This window comes from Ranitomeya variabilis, chromosome 1 (assembly GCF_051348905.1).
Source record: "Ranitomeya variabilis isolate aRanVar5 chromosome 1, aRanVar5.hap1, whole genome shotgun sequence".
NCBI lineage: Eukaryota > Metazoa > Chordata > Amphibia > Anura > Dendrobatidae > Ranitomeya > Ranitomeya variabilis.
Genome location: NC_135232.1, coordinates 570,247,420 through 570,265,176, shown reverse-complemented (window position 1 = coordinate 570,265,176; position 17,757 = coordinate 570,247,420). Strand labels below are relative to the sequence as shown.

Here is a 17,757-nt window from a genome sequence, read left to right as displayed (position 1 = left end):
TGGTCTTACTGAGTGTTCCAATCTCTTAATTTGCAGCAGCTGTTTGTCCAGCATACGACATGTTTACACCTCCCCCAATGGGAAAACTCCCCCCACGGGGCCGTGGTCTCGCCACTTGGCGCAAGCACCCATTACAGTGCTGTTTGTCTGAAGAGGTGGGTGTGCCCGCTTTTGGTCAATGGCACTGCCACTGGGTCCCTCATAGTACAATGTAGTGTCTCTGGCGGTGGTGGTGCGCACCCAACGTCAGACACACCGTTGTAACATGAGGGGCCCTGGGGTGGTACCGCCGGCCACAAGAGAGTTCCCCCCCCAGTTCAAACTGTGCTCTACCACGTGCAAAATTATTTCGCACAGCTCCACCAATGTTTAGTCTATGCGCTGACATCATTCAATGCCTGGCACTGACAAACAATACCAATTTGTTGACATCTATGATGCTAGTTAAAATAGTCTGGGTCAGTGTCCTATATTGACACCAGTAAGTACTAATTTACTGCCAAATTACTTTGTCATAAACTCTGCAGATGAGCCCACCCCTGTACCTAAGCATGCCACCCTTTTTTTATTTATTGTTGTTTTGCGAGACATTAACATCTATTTATTTTTTTGGAGTACTAACTGTGTCAGACACTCCTTGCAGTACTCCTCCACTGACCACAATGCTGCCTGTGTATCCATGTAACCGATTTAAAACTGCCATGAGCCTATGTTTTGTTGTGTTAGGCCTTCGTTAGCCTGTCTGCGGGCGTTCGTTAGCTTGTCTGCGGTCCCTCCTTGTAATACTCCTCCTCCGCTGACCACAAAGCTGCCTGTGTATCCATGTAACCGATTTAAAACTGCCATGAGCCTATGTTTTGTTATGTTAGGCCTTTGTTAGCCTGTCTGCGGTCCCTCCTTGCAATACTCCTCCACTGACCACAATGCTGCCTGTGTATCCATGTAACCGATTTAAAACTGCCTTGAGCCTATGTTTTGTTATGTTAGGCCTTTGTTAGCCTGTCTGCGGTCCCTCCTTGCAATACTCCTCCACTGACCACAATGCTGCCTGTGTATCCATGTAACCGATTTAAAACTGCCATGAGCCTATGTTTTGTTATGTTAGGCCTTCGTTAGCCTGTCTGCGGGCCTTCGTTAGCCTGTCTGCGGTCCCTCCTTGCAATACTCCTCCTCCGCTGACCACAAAGCTGCCTGTGTATCCATGTAACCGATTTAAAACTGCCATGAGTGTCATGTTCCCAATGGCAGGGAATTTAGCAACAGAACATGGGCAAAAACAGGACGAGCTCTAGGGTGATGGAACCTGAGCTGACCGCGATCCTGAACCTCAACACTCAACTAACAGTAGCCGGGGAGCGTTCCTGGGGGGACTCTAGACGCCTCGCGCCAGCCGGAGATCTAGCTTCCCCTATCAGAAGAATCACAGACCTATCTTGCCTCCAGAGAAATATTCCCACAGAAATAGCAGCCCCCCACATATAATGACGGTGAAATGAGAGGAAGGCACAAACGTAGTTATGAAAATAGATTCAGCAAAATGAGGCCCGCTTTAAGCTAGATAGCAGAGGATACAAAAGGTGCACTGCGCGGTCAGCTTAAAAACCCTTCAAAATACCATCCTGAAATTACTTGAACTCATGTGCCAACTCATGGTACATGAGTGGTAATTTCAGCCCACCAGAGCAACCAGTAGCAGAGAATTACATATCTGCAAGCTGGACTAAAAACATGAAAGCAAACATGAAACAGGGAAATCAGAACTTAGCTTGTCTTGAAGGCTTTAGGAGCAGGTAACAGAGACACACTGATACATTGATAGCCGGCCAGGGAATGACAGGAAAGCCAGGTTAAATAGGAAACACCCAGCCTCAGATGGACAGGTGGAAACCAGAGACCGCAACCCACCAAAGTCACCCAGTACCAGTTGTAACCACCAGAGGGAGCCCAAAAACAGAATTCACAACACATGAGCCTATGTTTTGTTATGTTAGTCCTTCGTTAGCCTGTTTGCGGTCCCTCCTTGCAATACTCCTCCACTGACCACAATGCTGCCTGTGTATCCATGTAACCGATTTAAAACTGACATGAGCCTATGTTTTGTTATGTTAGGCCTTCGTTAGCCTGTCTGCGGGCCTTCGTTAGCCTGTCAGCGGTCCCTCATTGCAATACTCCTCCTCCGCTGACCACAAAGCTGCCTGTGTATCCATGTAACCGATTTAAAACTGCCATGAGCCTATGTTTTGTTATGTTAGGCCTTCGTTAGCCTGTCTGCGGGCCTTCGTTAGCCTGTCTGCGGTCCCTCCTTGCAATACTCCTCCTCCGCTGACCACAAAGCTGCCTGTGTATCCATGTAACCGATTTAAAACTGCCATGAGCCTATGTTTTGTTATGTTAGGCCTTCGTTAGCCTGTCTGCGGGCCCTCCTTGCAATACTCCTCCACTGACCACAATGCTGCCTGTGTATCCATGTAACCGATTTAAAACTGCCATGAGCCTATGTTTTGTTATGTTAGGCCTTCGTTAGCCTGTCTGCGGGCCTTCGTTAGCCTGTCCGCGGTCCCTCCTTGCAATACTCCTCCTCCGCTGACCACAAAGCTGCCTGTGTATCCATGTAACCGATTTAAAACTGCCATGAGCCTATGTTTTGTTATGTTAGGCCTTTGTTAGCCTGTCTGCGGGCCTTCGTTAGCCTGTCTGCGGTCCCTCCTTGCAATACTCCTCCTCCGCTGACCACAAAGCTGCCTGTGTATCCATGTAACCGATTTAAAACTGCCATGAGCCTATGTTTTGTTATGTTAGGCCTTCGTTAGCCTGTCTGCGGTCCCTTCTTGCAATACTCCTCCACTGACCACAATGCTGCCTGTGTATCCATGTAACCGATTTAAAACTGCCATGAGCCTATGTTTTGTTATGTTAGGCCTTCGTTAGCCTGTCTGCGGTCCCTCCTTGCAATACTCCTCCTCCGCTGACCACAAAGTTGCCTGTGTATCCATGTAACCGATTTAAAACTGCCATGAGCCTATGTTTTGTTATATTAGGCCTTTGTTAGCCCGTCTGCGGTCCCTCCTTGCAATACTCCTCCACTGACCACAATGCTGCCTGTGTATCCATGTAACCGATTTAAAACTGCCATGAGCCTATGTTTTGTTATGTTAGGCCTTCGTTAGCCTGTCTGCGGGCCTTCGTTAGCCTGTCTGCGGTCCCTCCTTGCAATACTCCTCCTCCGCTGACCACAAAGCTGCCTGTGTATCCATGTAACCAATTTAAAAATGCCATGAGCCTATGTTTTGTCATGTTAGGCCTTCGTTAGCCTGTCTGCGGGCCCTCCTTGCAATACTCCTCCACTGACCTCAATGATGCCTGTGTATCCATGTAACCGATTTAAAACTGCCATGAGCCTATGTTTTGTTATGTTAGGCCTTCGTTAGCCTGTCTGCGGTCCCTGCCCGTGTACCCCTGGAACCTATTTAAAAGTTCATAGAGCCTATTTATATATTTTATTTAATATTAATAAAGCCATGATGGACTACGCTGTACCACGCTACAAGCTAACCAGTCGACTCGACACTTCTTTTGCGAGAAAAGCCATCCCAACCCTCCACCAGCATGTAAAAGACCGCATTGTCCATGCACTCTGGCAATCTGTGAGTACAAAGGTGCACCTGACAACAGACGCATGGACCTGTAGGCATGGCCACGGAAGGTTACGTGTCAATTACGGCGCAATGGGTTAATGTGGTGTATGCAAGGTCCACAGGGGACAGCCTACTAAGTCTGTCTGCAGTCCGTAATTCAAATTGTCCTCAACTGAATAAAGCTGAGCTTCAACCTTCTGGCTTTCGGCCTATAGTATCAGATATTAAACTGCACGGGTGTGGACCCGTGGAAGCGCATAAGCGCGAAACGGCCGTCGTCCTTTCCTTTCCTCCCTATCCTGCCTCCCGATCCCAGCCGCCTCTCCACATGACACGTGTTTTATTGTAAAGATGAATAAAGGATATTAATCAAGCAGTGCTGAAGGGTGAGTGCCACATCTCTTCTTGATTCTTCATGGACGATTAAACTGCATTTAGCCTTCTACTTTGGTTACAGCCTACTAACGGTGTCTGCCCCTCCATGGTGTTTGTCCTCAACTGAATAAAGCTGAGCTTCAACCTTCTGGCTCTCATTAAGTGCTGTGTTTTTAAAAATTGGTGGTTAGGGCCTACTAACGGTGTCTGCCCCTCCCTGGTGTTTTTCCTCAACTGAATAAAGCTGAGCTTCAACCTTCTGGCTTTCGGCCTATAGTATCAGATATTAAACTGCATTTGGCCTTCAACTTTGGTTAGGGCCTACTAACGGTGTCTGCCCCTCCCTGGTGTTTGTCCTCAACTGAATAAAGCTGAGCTTCAACCTTCTGGCTTTTGGCCTACAGTAGCAGATATTAAACTGCATTTGGCCTACTAGTGTGTTTGGGCCCTTAAAACAGTGTCTGCTGCTCCTGGGTTTGCTACTCCACTGAACAAAGCAATGCCGCCTGTTTAGTCCTGTTACCAATTTTGAACTGCATTTAGCCTACTTTATTCTTTGGCCCTATATCTGTTTCCTCCTCATCCTGCCCATTGCCCAGCCACTGCTAGATGAGTCTGCTGGTACATTGACCTAGACCACTACATTCCCCTTGCACTCTACACAGCCAGAATCTGACCCTGCTGAAAGTAAGGTTCCCCTTCCCGCAATGTTATACCACCTTACACAGGGACAAAGAGGAAGGTGCAGATGAAAGTGCAGGTTCCTTCATCAGGTGGGGGGGGCATACTCGATGGCGACATCACTGGCACAGGGCCCCTCAGAGTACGCAAAAGTGTCGCTGATGGTGGGAGGCGCCCCCGCCTTGCAAACACACCGCTGTACTTTGAGGGGCCCTGTGCCAGTGCCAATGCGAACGAGTGGGCCCCCCCGTTTGCTCAGGATCACAGCACTTGCAAAGTTGAAATACTTACCTCTCCCTGCTCCACCGCCGTGACGTAGTCCACATTTCCTGGGCCCACTAAAACCTTGAACCAGCCCTACCCCCCACAACTTTTGCCAAATGACCCCCAATTTCCAATGCCCAACTATTATTATAAAGTTAATTAAGATTGACAAGCTTCAGAAACAAGAATGGATGTTTTTGTCATTAAAATGGGCACTGTAGGTGTTTTCCTGGCCTCCACTCACTGCCGACTATGCTTCCCCATTGACTTGCATTGGGTTTCGTGTTTCGGTCGATCCCCGACTTTTAGCGATAATCGGCCGACTGCACTCGACTCGACTCTGGACAAAGTCGGGTTTCACAAAACCCGACTCGATCTTAAAAAAATTTAAGTCGCTCAACCCTAGTCATAAATTCTCGGAGGTCACCCGAGCAACGAGTACATTCGCTCATCACTAAAAACCATCTTAAACATGTGCATAGGTAAATAATGATATAGCCTTCTCCCCTGAACACAATGGACACGAGGCACCAATAGGAAGCGCGAATCAGGGTAAATGTATCAAAAGTCAATGTGATATATGCATGGACACAAGGGGACTTGTCCATAGACTGCTTCAGATAGGAAAATGTGGTTTGTGCTCATGAGGGTACAGACATGTAGAGAAATGTAAAACAAATATCAACCAGAAGTGAATCGCCTAAACATGCAGTACAAGATGATCCTCTTGAGAAATATGAGGACATACTTCCACTGACTAAGCTGTTGTGTACGGCGATACGCATGGGTTTCTGTAGTTGCCCTGAGAAGCAGGGGCATGCGTATCGCATGGGCGATACGCATGCCCCTGCTTCTTGTGGCAATTACAGAACTTATTAAGGCTCTGTCCTTTCACTTGGAGCATATTTGAGTTCTGGGTTAGCATTTCTAACATGCGCTTTGCAGGACCAGCAGTGAGTATCCCTCACACTGTTATATACCACTTGATATAACTTGCCTTCCATTCTTTCCTCCTGTGGCATCTATACCATGCATCTGTTTCTCTTGTGTATTTCATATATCTTCGCCATTTGGCACTTATTGTACCTGGTGCTTCTGCTAGTCTAGTACCATTGGTACATTGCATTTTCATGCCTTGATCACGGATATACACAGGTCACAGATGCTTTTTTCATATGGTATACTCATATTTCGCAGGACATTTCCCCCAGGAGGATCATCTTGTACTGCATGTTTAGGCGATTTACCTCTTGCTGATATGTGTTTTACATTTCTCTACATGTCTGTACCCTCATGAACACATGCCATATTTTTCTATTTGAAGCAGTCTATGGTCAAGTCCCATTTGTGTCCATGCAAATATCACATCATTGACTTTTGATATGTTTACCACGATTCACGCTCCTTTTTGTTGCTTCGGTTCCATTGTGTTCAGGGGTGTAGGATATATCATTGTTTACCTACGCACATGTTTTTAGATGTTTTTTTCTTCTTCTTGTATCTCTCTTGATGTTCGATAAAGTTGTCATCATACCAGGTGTGTAAGGGCTAGCGGAACGCACCAAATAATAAAGAGGTAGATATGTGGTGCGTTCGCAGCCCGGGGTCGACCGTGCAGAGATGGTACCTGCTGCTGAGTAATGGCGGATGGACACTTACTCACACGTGTGTAAACTTCACCCAGTGTGAATGGAGGCAAACTCTGTTGCTTCAGAGTCGCCAAAATACGCTGCACCCTGTTAACAGTCACAGGGTGCAGCTGCAAGACACTAGTGGGATCCCTATGAATCACCCCACTAATCTGGTGATAGGACTCGCTCTGACCCTCCGTGGCTTTTGTGCCTGAGGACGCCCCGAGTCAGATGCAGAGTCCAAGAGGGAATTCCCACTCTACACTGATAGGCTGTCAGGAAAGCGCACTGTTTGCGCATGGCGCCATACAGATGGGCACTGCAAAAAGGCACTGTAACGTGTGCTACGTGTGCAGGTAGCACTGTCAGGCGCTAGAGAGCTTCCACCATTCGCGAGCAGTCAACAACACAAGGAATGGGAATGATTAAGGAGCTTTCATCCATCGACAGTCATTCAACTACACACACAAGTTATCAAGTTTATATTAGCGCATAGCCGTGCGGCCATGCGAACCTTTTATAGCGGAAGCTCTGTGGGACCTTCCTAGTGATCCAATAGGAGCTGTTACAGGACCTGAGCATGTTACCACCGACTTCCAATGAGAGGTCATCCCTTGGGCATGCTCAGTAGAGAAGAAGCAGGACTTAGTCCCAGGAGCGTCTGCTCGCCGCTGATCAGTGCTGGTTACAATGGCTGGACCTGGAAAGGCAGCAGTAACCAAGCACACAGTATCTTCCTGAGCCAGACGCTGGGACCGACGTCTCTGCTGAGCAGGCTCCACTGCAGCTGGTGAAGAATGGGAGACTGCAGTGGACATGGTTCGAGTTTCTGTCTGTGTAGCGGCGGGAACGTGACACCTAACAAGGTGTGCACAATATATTTGTATTGGCTTTTTCTTTTGGTTTGCATGGAAAACGAGATGCAAGTTGTAGCACCCTGACATTTACATAATATGTATCTGTGTCTTATTGCATCGTTCATTCTGGTGCACCCTGCCCATTGCTTATATGATGGAGAAAAACGACCACTGTATTTCTGCATCAGCAACATAATCTTTAAATGGAGTCAACTATCCTTCTAATATTCCCTATCTTGTGGATAAATATTTCTCATCATGGCGTAATCACTTTAAAGTGTTTGTCTTAGCTTAGTTTTTCTTTTTTCCCCCAAATAGTAATAGTGCATTATTATTATTATTATTTTATCATATAGCACCATTGATTCCATGGTCCTGTACATGAGACGAGGTTACATACAAATTACAGATATCACTTACAGTAAACAAACTAACAATGATAGACTGGTACAGAGGGAAGAGGACCCTGCCTTTGAGGGCTTAGATTTTACAGGATGATGGGGCAGGAGACAGTAGGTCAGGGGGTTGTAGTGCCTACGGGCATGTTGCAGTGGCAGCGTGGTCATTGCAGGCTGTAAGCTTAATTGAAGAGATGGGCAGAGGTGTGCCTTTCCTGCACCCGGGGCAAAGGATCAGTTTGGCGCCCCCCCCCCCACAAACCCCCCCTCAAAACCTCCCCCATTTGAACCTTAATTCTATTGAAACTGTCTGACCAAGCCAAGGTACATTCCTGAATCTCCATAATGTTAAAATAGATACCAATAAAAGTAAAATTAATTGAGACATCAGTAGGTTAAGTGTTTTTGAATATCCATATTGAATCAGGAGCCCCACATAATCCTGCATAAAGGTTAATAATGGCCCCATAAGATGCTCCATAGACACATTTGCCCAATATAATGCTGCAGAAACGTTGATTATGGCCCCATAAGATGCTCCATAGAGACATTTGCCCCATATAGTGCTGCACAAACGTTATGGCCCCATACAGACACTTGACCCATATAGTGCTGCACAAACGTTATGGCCCCACAAGATGCTCTATACAGATACTTACCCCATATAGTGCTGCACAAACATTATGGCCCCCATATAGTGCTGCACAAACATTATGGCCCCCATATAGTGCTGCACAAACATTATGGCCCCCATATAGTGCTGCACAAACGTTATGACCCCCATATAGTACTGCACAAACATTATGGCCCCCTTATAGTGCTGCACAAACATTATGACCCCATATAATGCTGCACAAATGTTATGGCCCCATAAGATGCCCCATATAGACACTTGCCCCATTTGCTGTTGCTGCGATTAAAAAAAAAAAAATCACATACTCACCTCTCCGTCGCTCAAGCCCCGGCACTTTCAATATTGACCTGCTCCTCGTTCCATTCGCCGCTCCGTCTTCCGCCTCCTCTGCACTGACGGTCAGGCAGAGGGAGCACACTAACCACATCATCGCACCCTCTGACCTCAGCGTCACTGCAGAAGACGGAGCGGCAGCTGGAACGAGGAGCAGGTGAATATCGTGCAGCGCAGCGCTCCCCGCCCCGTTATGCTCATACTCCTGGCGCGGTGCAGTCCCTGCTTCCCCGGTGCTGCTGCTTCTTCCTGTACTGAGCGGTCACCGTTACCGCTCATTACAGTAATGAATATGCAGCTCCACCCCTATGGGAGGTGGTGCCACATATTCATTACTGTAATGAGCGGTACCATGTGACCGCTCAGTACAGGAAGAAGCCAGGGCGCCAGGAAGCCAGGGACCTGCAGGGACTGCGCCAGGAGTAGGTGAGTATAATTAGACAGCCCCCATTCCCTGGCCCTGCCAACCCCCTCCTTGGACCGTCGCATCATCAGGCGGCCCGCTGGCGCCCCCCTGTTGGCTGCGCCCGGGGCACATGCCCCAGCTGTTCCCCCTCGATACGCCACTGGAGATGGGTTTCAGGTTCCTCCTGAAGGATCCGAATGTAATGGCTAATCAAATGTGTTGGGGCGCAGAATTCCAAAGAATGGAGGATACTCAGGAGAAGCTTTGGAGGTGATGGGTGAGGAACGAATAAGTGTGGAGGAGAGAAGGAGGTCTTGGGAGAACCAGAGATTACGCGAAGGAAAATATTGCTACTTAGTTTGAAAATATATGGAGGAGAAAGGTTATGGATGGCTTTGTAGGTCAGTATTAGTAGTTTGAACTGGATATGCTAGTCCTTGATCTAGACATAGATTTATAACTGACTAAACTGAAATACTGGGCATAGTCTAGGGTTAGAGAGCCACTATTTGTAGGAGAAAAAATCATATCCTACATGTATTTTCTAAATTAAGAAAATTCTTTGCTTAGGGGGAAAAATAGACACTGAATTCTTCTTTCTTATTAATTCTTCTTTCAGTGCAATGTGGAGGAGCATATTACTCCTCTTCAATTACATTTTCCACTCCTGGATATCCTACCAGCTACTACTCAAATCTAGACTGTGGTTGGGTAATTACAGCTCCCACTGGATACAAGGTGAGTACAAGACTCAGTTGGACATATGAAACGATATGAAAAAAATTAGAGAAGGAATGAAAAACAAACATATGAATAGAAACATAAATAAAGAAACATATGTACATAGAAACATATGTATATATACAATATATACAGTACAGACCAAAAGTTTGGACACACCTCATTTAAAGATTTTTCTGTATTTTCATGACTATGAAAATTGGTAAATTCACACTGAAGGCATCAAAACTATGAATTAACACATGTGAAATTATATACTTAACAAAAAAGTGTGAAACAACTGAAAATATGCCTTATATTCTAGGTTCTTCAAAGTAGCCACCTTTTGCTTTGATGACTGTTTTGCACACTCTTGGCATTCTCTTGATGAGCTTCAAGAGGTAGTCATCGAAAATGGTCTTCCAACAATCTTGAAGGAGTTCCCAGAGATGCTTAGCATTTGTTGGCCCTTTTGCTTTCACTCTGCGGTCCAGCTCACTCCAAACCATGAGGTCATCTGGCATAGCATCCCATCACTCTCATTCTTGGTCAAATATACCTTACACAGCCTGGAGGTGTGTTTGGGGTCATTGTCCTGTTGAAAAATAAATGATGGTCCAACTAAACGCAAACCAGATTGAATAGCATGCCGCTGCAAGATGCTGTGGTAGCCATGCTGGTTCAGTATGCCTTCAATTTTGAATAAATCCCCAACAGTGTCACCAGCAAAGCAACCCCAAACCATCGCACCTCCTCCTCCATGCTTCACGGTGGGAACCAGGCATGTAGAGTCCATCTGTTCGCCTTTTCTGCGTCGCACAAAGACACGGTAGTTGGAACCAAAGATCTCAAATTTGGACTCATCAGACCAAAGCACAGATTTCCACTGGTCTATTGTCCATTCCTTGTGTTCTTTAGCCCAAACAAGTCTCTTCTGCTTGTTGCCTGTCCTTAGCAGTGGTTTCCTAGCAGCTATTTTACCATGAAGGCCTGCTGCACAAAGTCTCCTCTTAACAGTTGTTGTAGAGCTGTGTCTGCTGCTAGAACTCTGTGTGGCATTGACCTGGTCTCTAATCTGAGCTGCTGTTAACCTGCGATTTCTGATGCTGGTGACTCGGATAAACTTATTCTCAGAAGCAGAGGTGACTCTTGGTCTTCCTTTCCTGGGGTGGTCCTCATGTGAGCCAGGTTCGTTGTAGCGCTTGATGGTTTTTGCAACTGCACTTGGGGACACTTTCAAAGTCTTCCCAATTTTTTTGACTGACTGACCTTCATTTCATAAAGTAATGGTGGCCACTCGTTTTTCTTTACTTAGCTGCTTTTTTCTTGCCATAATACAAATTCTTGCAGTCTATTCAGAAGGACTATCAGCTGTGTACCCACCAGACTTCTGCTCAACACAACTGATGCTCCCAACCCCATTTATATGGCAAGAAATCCCACTTATTAAACCTGACAGGGCACACCTGTGAAGTGAAAAAACCATTTCCGATGACTACCTCTTGAAGCTCAATAAGAGAATGCCAAGAGTGTGCAAAACAATTATCAAAGCAAAAGGTGGCTACTTTGAAGAACCTAGAATAATAGACATATTTTCAGTTGTTTGACACTTGTTTGTTAAGTATATAATTCCACATGTGTTAATTCATAGTTTTGATGCCTTCAGTGTGAATTTGCAATTTTCATAGTCATGAAAATACAGAAAAATCATTAAATGAGAAGGTGTATATATATACATATATATTTGTGTGCATGTATGTATGTATATATATATATATATATATATATATATATATATATATATATATATATATACACAGTAGGTATGGAAAGTATTCAGACCCCTTTAAATTTGTCACTCTGTTTCATTGCAGCCTTTTGGTAAATTCAAAAAAGTTCATTTTTTTCTCATTAATGTACACTCTGCACCCCATCTTGACTGAAAAGAAAGAAATGTAGAAATTTTTGCAAATTTATTAAAAAAGAAAAACTGAAACTTCACATGGTCATAAGTATTCAGACCCTTTGCTCAGACACTCATAATTAAGTCACATGCTGTTAATTTCCTTGTGATCCTCCTTGAGATGGTTCTACTCCTTCATTGGAGTCCAGCTGTGTTTAATTAAATTGATTGGACTTGATTTGGAAAGGCACACACCTGTCTATATAAGACCTCACAGCTCACAGTGCATGTCAGACCAAATGAGAATCATGAGGTCAAAGGAACTGGCCAAGGAGCTCAGAAACAGAATTGTGGCAAGGAACAGATCTGGCCAAGGTTACAAAATAATTTTTGCAGTACTCAAAGTGCCAAAAAGCACAGTGACCTCCATAATCCTTAAAGGGAACCTGTCACCTGATTTTGGCGGGACCGGTTTTGGGTCATATGGGCGGGGTTTTCGGGTGTTTGATTCACCCTTTCCTTACCCGATGGCTGCATGCTGGCTGCAATATTGGATTGAAGGTCATTCTCTGTCCTCCGGAGTACACGCCAGTGCAAGGCAATATTGCCCCGTGTAATGCTCCACAAATGCTGATTATGGCCCCATAAGATGCTCCATAGAGATATTTGTCCCATATAATGCTGCACATGGCCCACAGAGATATTTGCCCCATATAATGCTACACATGGTCACATAAGATGCTCCATACATATATTTGCCCCATATAATGCTGTGCATGGCCCCATGCAGATATTTGCCTCATATAATGCTGCGCATGGCCCCATAGAGATATTTGCCCCATATAATGCTGCACATGGCCCCATAAGATGTTCCATACAGACATTTGCCCCATATGCTGTTGCTGCAATTAAAAACAAAATGACATACTCACCTCTCAGACCCCCAGCACTTGCAATATTCACCGGACCGCATTCCACCGATGGCCGCCGCTGTGTCTTCCCCATCCTCTGCACTGACATTCAGGCAGAGGGCAGTGTGCACTAATCACGTCACCGCGCTCTCTTACCTGAGCATCACTGCAGAGGAACCGGAAGACACAGCGGCAGCCATCTGTGGAACGGGGAACAGGTGAAAATCGCGCACTGCGTGATACTCACCTCCTCCTGGCGCTGTCCCTGGAAGTCCCTGATTCTCCGGCAGCTTCTTCCTGTAGTGAGTGGTAACATGGTACCGCTCATTAAAGTAATGAATATGCGGCTCCAACCCTATGGTAACAGCATCCAGACTCCCAGACACCTGCATGCCATAGGGTGGTCCGCTCCTGCTTTTATGGACAGTCTGAACCAGTGGCATTATTCTCTCTCTGAAATGTGCGCACTCTCTGAACTGTGTGCTCTCTTTTGCTGCAAGCAGAGGAAATTGCCCTGAAGCTGGCAAAATTAAGCTAAAAATGAGCTTCAGCTTTCCAAGCAGCTTCAGCGCAGCACTTACAGGTTGTATGGGACAGAACTTGCAAGCGCTGTGTATGATTGGTCACTACTGCCAAACTGCAGCCGTGGCCAACAAAATGGCCAATGAGCAGTAAACAATAACATTAAAAATCACTCAGTGTTGGGGCTGGCAAACACCCCGAGTAAATAGAGAGATGTTGTTTGGTGCGTTCGCAGCCCGGGGTCCACCGTGCAGGAGAGAACCTGCTGCTGGCAAATGGCGGCCCTATATGGCGGTAGAAGTGAACTCTGTTACTTCCCAGAGTCGCCTAAAGAAAGCACTGTGTCCTCTTAACCTCACAGGAGAACACAGAAACTGCCGAGCAGATAGCAGTTTGTGGTTATGCAATCATACAATCTCCTCACCGGAGGAGCCGGTATTCTAGGGGCTTATTTCAGCCGGGGCCCTGAATCCATACACACAATCTCCTCACCGGAGGTGCCGGTATTCTAGGGGCTTATTTCAGCCGGGTCCCTGGACACATACACACGTAACCACACTGGTGCAAAGCACATAACTTAGATTTGATACTAGGGCATGGCCGTGCGGTCATGCGAACCTTTTATAGCTGCAGCAAGTACATGACCTTCCTAGAAGGACCAATGAGAGGCTGCCACAGAGCCTGAGCAACTTCAGGACCTTCCTGGAGAACCAATGGGTTTTGCTGCAGGATCTAAGCATGTGACCCTCGATCTCCAATGAGAGATCTTACCCTGGGCATGCTCAGAAGGGGAAAAGCAGGACTTAGTCCCAGAAGTGTCTGCTCGCCGCTGCCCAGCACTGGCTTCAATGGCAGAAGCTGGACCCTTTGCACAGAGTCAGACTGAGCGAGACGCAGGGACCGATGTCTCCGCTGAGCAGAGTCCACTGCGGCTGGAGAAGAATGGGAGACTGCAGCGGAGATGGCCTGAGATTCCAGCCCGTGCAGAGGCAGGGACTCTACCCCTAACACCAGTACCTTAGAATGGAGAATAATTTTAATAACATGAAATTTGCAATTTTAACCATTTACGGTCAGATTAATGCTTGAAAAGTCCCCATTTTACCAACGGTGACGTTAGTAAGTATAACAATAATAGAAAGAGCATGGATTATTTTGTCCCATTAATGTTACATTAAGGAAAATAGAACTTTATAAAAATGGGTTGCATTATGTGGTGTTAAGAATAATTAAAAAAATATATTTTTCTATGTTTTCTTTTTTTTCTAGATCACTCTTACTATGAATGACTTTGCTGTTGAAAGTGAACCTTCATGTGCTAACGACTACCTGTTAGTTTATGATGGACGGTATACCACTGCTCCCATAATAGGAAAGAAATACTGTTCCTCATCCCCTCCTCCTCCTCTGGTGTCCACTGGGAACATCATGCTAGTGTTATTCCACAGTAATAATGTGTCCGAGGTGAGGGGTTTCCAGGCCAATTACATTATGTGTAAGTATGAAAGACGTATAATAATTCAGAAACATTACAGCAAGATGTCAGCAATACTTGTAATATGAACTGAGAAGAAGTCATTATTTTACAGATGTATGCTCTAAACCTTGTGCATATTACATAAGTATGCTTTGTTACGATTTTTACTTAGATAGATAGTCAAGTTCGATCGTCTTCTTGGCTCTTCTCCAGGGTCTTGGCGGACCCCGGTGGGGCCGATCCAAGGACCTCACTAAACCATCCAAACAAATAAATAGTTCCATGTGCCTCCATGTGAAATCTGAGACACATGAAGGTATTCCTACTTAAGATGTGTGTGACCTGAATCCCAATTACAGCGGTAATATAGCTGTATTTTAAGTTTGATGCTTATGAAAAAGTGCCAAAAACTAAGTATTAGTAACTAGTCTGCTTTGATACAAAGAACATTTTTTTTTATAACAATCCTCAAAGTATTGCAAAATCATGGTTATTTTGTAGCATATTTGATTATCTAATTTTGTCTCCTTCCCTCCCAAAAAACATGTTACAGTGCGTTTTTAAAGCCTAGTTTATGCTCATTTAGCACCTCCTTTTAACTGCTTCCCATCAAGTATCTGCACAATAAATTCAAATAGTCTGTATATTGGATTTCCTCTGTCTGAGTTTCTCTACTCCCAACCTCTGAACTCAGCAGAACTGTGCTCCCTAACACAGAATATTTGAATGCAGTGCACAGATGTTGCTGAGCAGCAATTTAAAGTAGCTTCTAAAGGAGCATAAACTGCGCATTGAGACATCATTATAGCATGGTTTTCAGAGAGAAGGAAGCAAAAGGAGGTAATAAAGTATATTACAAAAAGTCATAACTTTGCAATGACGGAGGAAAATTATTTAAAAAAAATTGTAGTTACCATTTAAATTTTCGACCCCATCCAAACAAATGAATTGTCATCATGGATACATATGCTAACAGCATCATACGTATCCAGCTGCCAAATAGGCATCTAACCTTACTTTTAAATAATCACAATATACTTCTCAGAACCATTAATATCTCTATGAAAATTACTTGTTGCCCCACTGGACCAATAATATGTCTATGATAGACACAATATGTAGAATTGATTTTCACAATGTTCTCTGAAGAAGGGGTTCTCTAGGAGGATAACATTGATCTCCTTTTTCAAACAATCAGTGTTTAATTGGTCGACTTCACAACTATTTGGGACAAGGAGCAAGTACCAGGTATTGCCACTGTAGGCGAACCACAGACCCTATATGAGTAAAAAAAAAAAAGCAAATAACCTCTTTATAGTGCAAGAGAACAAGGTCTCAGGTGCCACTTATAGGAGACAGCAATCCTACAAATCAATATTGACCTTATAAATGACTTCCAATATCAAGCCAAGCTGGAATCCCAGTACCATCCTCAAAAGGAAAAGACCTAAACTGCAGACAGCTGTTTCAGAGTTCTTGCAATATAGGAGATTGGATAAAAGGTCTTTGATGGAGAATCCAAGAAGATTGTAAATCTGACATAAGAAGTCATAATATATCCAATGCTTCCCATGGAAAGAATAAACATGCAAATATCCTCTTCACAGAAAAAGACAACATGGTCTCTAATGCTATCAATCCTAGAAGAAAAAAATTGTATCCCTTAAAACCTCCATCAAAAGCCTTTCACCCAGCCAATCGGTCAACAGTTCCCTGCATGAGGGGCAAGAAGTCTGAAACAGCTGTCTGTAATTGGAGCTCTTTATATGTGTCTATTGGAAAGTAATCAAAGGTAAATTAAGTGTTGTTTCAGCGGGAGATCGTCCAATCACTTGTTATGAGGTCTTATACATATTGGTAAAGAGTTTGTTAATAATTCCCATATGTGATGTTGTTTTTAAGTGAATACATAAATGGAAAGAGCCTAAGGTACAATGTATTGTGCTACCTTGGGTAAATCCAGTGAGGACACTTTATAAAATTATCCATATGATTTCCTCTGACAAGCCAGTTGATTTTTTTGTCCTTCCTACTTCTAATCTAGTCTTATTTCTTTTATGACAGCACTAAAATGAATAGACAAGATGAGAAACCACAAAAGCATCACTTTTGGAAAATATCACATCATGAAAGGATGAAGACTATATTTCCTATTTCCGGGGATAAATGAAGAATATTGCATTTCAGTGGTTGATTTCGTTACCTTAGATTGCATTCTCAGTACTAATATTGAAAAAAAAAGCTTTATAAACACATTGTCATATAGAAAATCACATTATTACAGTGCATTATTCCTCATTTAAACTTTTCTTTAATCTTTGGTGAATTTACAGTAAATATAATAGGGTTTATTTCTTCGCTGTGTGCCAATAACAGAAGAAATTCTGGATCTTATTTCCTACTTTGCTTGCTTCTAATTACTTATTAAAAAAAGTTCTTATCATATTTATTGTCAATATTGTTTTAAAAAGTAATGGTATTTGAGCATAGAATATAAGTCACATTGGAACTATTTGCTGAAAAAAGGCTGTGCTGATATGAGTGGTCTTGGTTCTTGAAGGCAAAAATATCAAATTTATAAAAATACTAACTAACCCTGGCACAGCTGTAATTGTACGAAGAATAAAATCTCCTTATCATGTTTATCGCACAATGAACAGCGTAAAATGGCATGAAAAAAAATTAAAGCCAATTCCTAAATTGCATACTATTTCTCAAAAATTGGAATAAAAAATGTAATGTATCCCCAAATGGCACAAAAAAAAATAAATCTCATCCTGCAAAAAATAAGCACCTACTAAGATCTGTCAATGGAAAAATAGAGTTATCCATGTTCCTAGTAGGTCAGAAGTGTTTGAAAAACAACATGGTTCCCAAAAACAATCCAGTAAAATCCAAGCTCAGAAAGCCAAATGGCTCTCTCTTCTGAGCTCCTCAGCATGCCCAAACCACACTTACCATCAACATGTATGGCATTAGTACAGTTGGAAGAATGCAATTAAAAGGGTCC

At 44.1% G+C, this 17,757-nt stretch overlaps 1 protein-coding gene across 1 annotated transcript in view; it reads left to right on the top strand.

Annotated features, from left to right (window-relative positions):
* Positions 1 to 17,329, top strand: part of LOC143768724 (embryonic protein UVS.2-like) — an 85,587-nt gene extending 68,258 nt beyond the window's left edge. Inside the window, exons 8-10 of the mRNA XM_077257381.1 lie at positions 9,834 to 9,952; positions 14,540 to 14,765; positions 16,812 to 17,329. Of these exons, the coding sequence (XP_077113496.1) occupies positions 9,834 to 9,952; positions 14,540 to 14,765; positions 16,812 to 16,822 (356 nt within the window). The 3' untranslated portion in view covers positions 16,823 to 17,329. The remainder of the gene's footprint in view (positions 1 to 9,833; positions 9,953 to 14,539; positions 14,766 to 16,811) is intronic.
* The last annotated feature ends 428 nt before the right edge of the window (positions 17,330 to 17,757 follow it).